The sequence below is a fragment of the Crinia signifera genome, chromosome 11 (genome assembly GCF_055691185.1).
Source record: "Crinia signifera chromosome 11, ASM5569118v1, whole genome shotgun sequence".
In the NCBI taxonomy this organism is placed as follows: domain Eukaryota; kingdom Metazoa; phylum Chordata; class Amphibia; order Anura; family Myobatrachidae; genus Crinia; species Crinia signifera.
The window spans coordinates 80,317,440-80,323,439 of NC_139227.1; the positions used below are offsets into that span (position 1 = coordinate 80,317,440).

General features: G+C 44.5%; 1 protein-coding gene across 1 annotated transcript in view; it reads right to left on the minus strand.

Annotated features, from left to right (window-relative positions):
* The window catches only part of IRF7 (interferon regulatory factor 7), a 37,492-nt gene extending 34,132 nt beyond the window's left edge, over nt 1–3,360 (minus strand). Inside the window, exons 1-2 of the mRNA XM_083165307.1 lie at nt 3,246–3,360; nt 413–457 (exon numbers count right to left, since the gene is read on the minus strand). Coding sequence (XP_083021433.1) covers nt 413–429 — 17 coding nt within the window. The 5' untranslated portion in view covers nt 430–457; nt 3,246–3,360. The remainder of the gene's footprint in view (nt 1–412; nt 458–3,245) is intronic.
* Nucleotides 3,361–6,000: the final 2,640 nt, after the last annotated feature.

Here is a 6,000-nt window from a genome sequence, read left to right on the forward strand (position 1 = left end):
TATATGAAATCAACTCCGCGCCGACGTGGATAGTGGGGGTATGAAAAGGTTGGAGGACGCATACCGCCGCCCCTCGCGGGCTCGTTGCGCTCGCCACGCTTCGGGTTGGCGTTGATGGTGGGGTGGCGTTAACAATAAGCGGGCATACACCTAATGGGGGGGGCCTTGGGGGCATTTAACACTGACCCTAATGTGAAATGGGGTGTCAGGGAACATTTGGAACCATTTAACATTGATTCCTATGGAAAAATCGCGTCGATCGCATCGCATGCGCGATTTGGTTGCATGCGATCGACGCGATTTTTCCGACGCGATGGAAAAATCGGGCGCCATGATAATACATAAGTACCCATTTTTTAAACCGTTTTAGTCATGCTTCTATTTCCATTGAACATATAAGGCACATCCCCACCTCTCTCTTCCAGGCATTATGTTGCTTTTCGCAGATAAACTGGATCTAAAAATGGGGGGGAAAAATGAAGTTAAATAGTCAAGCATGAAAAATTGTGTTAAAAATAGCTGTAGCAAGTACAAAAGAGGGGAATATGGTAAATCTCTTGTGTACTCTTATAACTTTAACTCCTTGATAGTTTACATAGTAGAGCAATGCACACTTTGAACTCTAGGTGGGGCTACAGTGCAGTACAATGCAAATGCGATCACATAGGGCCTAATTCAGACTGGGGTGTAGTTTTCACAATCCTTGCATTTGGCATTAATGGAAATAACAATGACACTCATAGCAGATAGGGAAGATCCAATGCTAGGCACAATGAGGTATTACTGTACTTGGCAGCTACAAAGAGCTGATTGGTGTAACAAAAATACCCGATTACAAACAAAACTGGCCGGTTCAGTTACATTCCATAACCTCAACATGGCAGCATGACCTAGATGGGTATAAGTCATAGCCAGTAATTAGATCGACAATAGCTTGACCACTATTGGTCGACAGGCAAAAAGATGACACATGAAAAATGTCGACCTACATTAGGGCGACATGATCAAAAGGACGACACAAGCAATAGGGTGACGTGAAAAGGTAGACTTTCGTTTTTTGTGTCTATGCCGACATGGGCACCATATTAGTGTACCGCTTCACTCGCCATACTTCAGGAATGGTGCCTCGCTGCGCTTGGCACACTATTATATACTCCAGAAAACCATCACCTTGCACGATACTCTGACGCTCTACACATACATTATTACTGGTGCCATGGCTACAATTGGAGGTACCTCTGGAGTGTAAAACATTTCTTGCTAAAGAAATGTGTAATGCAGGGCTGGGCAATTGCGTCCCTCCATATGTTGAGGAACTACACATCCCAGCATGCCTTGCATCAGTTTCAGCATGGCCACATAGCAAAACTAATGCAAAGCATCCTGGGATGTGTAGTTCCTCAACATCTGGAGGGCCACAATTGCCCAGCCCTGGTGTAATGTCAGATTTGTCTGCCCCTCATGTGAGCATCTGACGCAGCACTGTCTTCCCCACAAACCCACCATTGTTACCTTCTCACCCAATTTTCTTCTCTCTTTTATATTACTCTTCCTGATAATAACAGTATTTACTAATTACAAGTCTAGTTCATTGGAACATTCCCATTAGATATAGGAAGAATAGAGATATTGGACATACAGTGTGCAGATGAAGATTGCAGGGGGAAAAAAAAGAATTGTTGGTGTAGAAACATTGGAATAGAAGGGGGCATGACAGTCAATGGGGTACATTTAGTAAAATGGAAGTTCTATTTCAGATTGGATGTTGCTATGGGCAACCAATCAGATTCTATCTATTATATTAGGTGCTAAATAAATAAGTAGATTCTGATTGGTTGCCCATAGCAACATCCCATCTGAAATATAACTCCCATCTTAGTAAATAAAAGCCAATGAGAGAAGTATTTCTTACATAGGGACTGATTCAGACGTGTTTGTATGGGTCTGAATTCGGCACCATTTTCAATAGTGGGACGTCCCCCTGTGCGAATGACTTTGATGAGGATCACACTCACCGAGGAGTTCGCACAGGCAGCTGAGGGCTGGGGGCGGACAGAGGAAAGCCCAGCGTTTTATGGGCATCCCTATGAAAATGCTGGGAGCTACCCTGGGAACGCAGGCGGGGCGATGATTGCTTGGGGCGGGCTGCTGATGTCACATCAGAGCCCGCCCCGTATTCGGCGATCAGCGAAATAAAAGTCTACACTAGTTGAGACTGACTTCTAGTTCTGAAGGGGAGAAAAATCATTTGATGGTTGACGAACATCGAATGATATAACTCAAGCAAGCCAAGTGATCCTACTAGCAATCTGTAGTATGCTAATGAAGGATGGCACATGATCGTTTTGTCCTTCATTAACATCATGCCAGTGTGTATGGGCGATGTCTTCTGATGGGCAAGCAATGGACAGAATGTAAAGAAACTGTAAATAAATCAATCAATCAATCACAGTATTCTATGAATGAATGTGTAAGAAGACATCAGCACCGCCCCCAGCCAGGTCACCTATACGTAACCTATACGTATTGGGGGATGCTGGATGAATCATTATATCTGCAACATGTATACACTACGAGTGGCATGTGTCTATGCCAGGCTGCTATTACCATACCTTGGGTATGGGTAAAAACCGGACCAGGACAAGACCCCCGGACATCAAACTGGAACCGGGGTGGGGTGTTCTGTCAGAGGGGCTGCCTGTGACACCTGTCACCAGGGAGGAGGAGAATAAAGCCTCCCTGTATAGTCCGGGCTTGTAGCAAAACACGGACGGTCCAGAGTCCAGACCACACGGGGAGGCTGTAATCTCCCCTTCCCATGTCCCTGGTGACCCCCCGGACGAGACACCCCCCGACCGGACACTACAAGCTCCGGCAGTTCGGGGTCTAGTCGGGATGGTTTTACATAGTCCCCCATACCTTAGCTTGAATGACTGATAACATAATGCTTTCATGTACATGTAAAAATAATATGCAAGCACTATATGAAGCCTGGAAACAGCGTGATTGAGTTGAAGCAAAACTGATCGTTAAAGGATTTCTAGAACATAGTTTACGCCACTAAAAGTTACACATACTGTAGCAATCCCCGGGCAGATGCCATTCTGTGCGCCCATGCAGATACTGGATGTTCTACTACAGCCCATGCATCCCCTACACACGGCAGATGCTAGATCCTACTGTAGGCACTGCTTGTGCGTTCCCAATATATTGCTGTTGCGTTCCCTGTGCCGGCTGTGCATTACCTGTTATTGCTTGGCTCTGGAAATGACAACTTGTGCACAGCAAAGTCTTCGCTGGATTACTCTGTGTGTGTGTGGTTGCATGTCATGTCATTGTACCCAGCTAGTCCAGCCCTGGGATAGTTTCCAGTGTGTAGCCAATCGGCTTGCAAGACGTCAGTGAGGGAGGTTTCTCTGCCGCATGAGCTGTGGAATGTCAGCTTTGAGCTACAGCTGAGCATATGCCCAAGCTGCAGACTTTTCTGGAAGTCATGTGACCAAACACAAGCATCGGAAACTACCTGAATTCATTTGTGTCAAAAAGTAGCCCTGGCCCCTTCACCTATTACAGAGCGCTAAATACACATTACTTCCCTGGTTGTCCTTTTGGAAATCTCTTGATGGTATATGAAAAGACAACAAGAGTGTTATTATGTTATGACTGACTCAACATATTTTTTACTATGTGCAAATGTGATGCTGCCCATACATATGTGAGATATCGAATGCAAACATTCGATTTCGGCCACATCTGGCCGATAAATCGAATGATTGCATGCATTTTTAAGCTGACATTCGACGCAATGAGCAGGCGTGCCGTCGAATATCACATCGATAGATATTATGAGCTGCACATAATATTTATCGAATTGCATGAGCAATCGCATGTTGTTTTTTAACCACATGCGATTGCTCAAATGCAATCAGCGGCGGGTTTGGGGAGCCGGTACCTTAATGCTGGTGACCGGAGGGACTCAGCAGCAGCAGGGGATTCATGGCGGCTGTGTAGCGGGGACCGAAGTGGTGGAGCTTTCAGTCAGCGGGACTCGGCAGCGGATGACTTTGAAACACTGGACGGCCCTCTGATTGGCTGAGACCGTTGAGAGAGAGCTCTCTCAGCCAATCAGAGGGCCATCCCAGTGTTTCAAAGTCACTGCTGCTGCTGACAAGTCCCGCCACCTGAAAGCTCCACCGCTATGGTCCCCAGCTCCGGTCCCGCCTACATAGCCCCACACCACCCCTCTTCAAGCACCCGATGTCCATCACAGGATGGCATGCGACATCAGGTGCTGCACTGGGCACAACTTGATGCGATCAGATGCGATGGGACATCGCATTGCGATCTCGCATCGCATCTGATCGCACATATGTATGGGCAGCATTACACTGCCTAATACCCATTCCCCCCTTTTTCCTTCTGTCTTCCCTCATCCCATTGTCTATCTGTTGTATTATTGCAATAATCCTTCAATAAACAGTAAAAAAAAAAAAAAAGACAACAGCTTACAAATAATGCCTTATCATCTAGGCTCAAATGATAGGGAGGTAGGTATAAAAGCCAGAGAACTCTCCCTTTCAGGGTATTCACACTAGTGGTGCGGAAAGGTGCCTGTCAGAGATTGTTCTCCACCGCTTTAGAAACAATGTAGATTTCCACTACAATTATATATAAAAGATGATTCTTTATTACAACTGGGTAAATGTATACAATAAAAAGAGAGCTAGGGTACTCATCTCGTGGGTTCAGTATTTCCAGCAGTCCAGATGGTAATGGAAACAATGGGACCACGTTTTGTTTGTCCTCCTGGCAATCCTTTAGTCCCACTTGATGAGGTCTGCTGCTCCCCTGTGCTAGGTCCACCAACGCGTTTCACTCCTATAAACGGATCTTTTTCAAGGTGCCTAAGACCAGCACTGAATGGGGTTTAAATACCCCTCCTGATAAGTGCATTATCTGCATGTGTGTTTAATTACTCCTACTGTATAATGCATAACAGTCAAACTTTGGAACTCTCTTCCTGAAGAAGTGGTGTCGGCAGACACTATAAATACGTTTAAAATACGTCTGGATAAACATTTATTGGTTAAAAACATCCACGGGTATGAATAAGTAACATAATCTGTCTTTAAAATATCAGAACATACTATACAACAAGGGATTAGTTACTATAAACATAGGTTGAACTAGATGGACGCAAGTCTTTATTCAGCCTCACCTACTACGGTATTTAACTATGTAACTATATAACATCTGCCTCTATTCCTCTCTGGATATATACCATATCCATGTTCCCGGCCCCCCAGGTTATTTCCGGCGGAAACAAGATGGCCGCGATGCTGGAAATAAAAATATAATAAATATATGATCCCGGCGGCCGGGAACAGTTTCTTATATAGCGCAGCAGATTCCGTTGCGCTTTACAATAGTAGACAGTGATAAAACAAACTGGGTAACAGACAGACTTGGAGGTAGGAGAGCCCTGCTGCAAGCTTACAATCTATAGGGATATAGGAGGGAAACACAAGGACAGGCACCTATTCTCTAGAATATCTCACCTGTTAATGATGGACTGGACGGAAACCTCCATCCAAAAAGAAAGATTGACAGCTAGGTTCTTTGATACCTGGCTGCCATACATTCACCCCCCCCCCCTCACAGAATCTTTAAGTAATGACCCTTCATTCTGAAATGTTTGTTGATGATTGTTATATGGATGCACTGTTGTGCTCTAATTTGCTATGTTGAGTATACACAATGTACCCTCAATTACTGTTCTTTGACCTTGATCAACCAGTGTTATTTTTTGTCACAATTGCAATGTAATGTATTTCATTGTTTTTCCTGTCAATAAAATTGAATACAAAAAAAAAATTTAGTAGTGTCTTGTGTGAGATAGTCATATTTTGGATAAGTTTTTTAGATGTATGTAACATGATTTGGAGACAGATTAAATGTGGGGAAGAAAAGACAGGTCCGAGTTGAGGATGACTCCTAAGC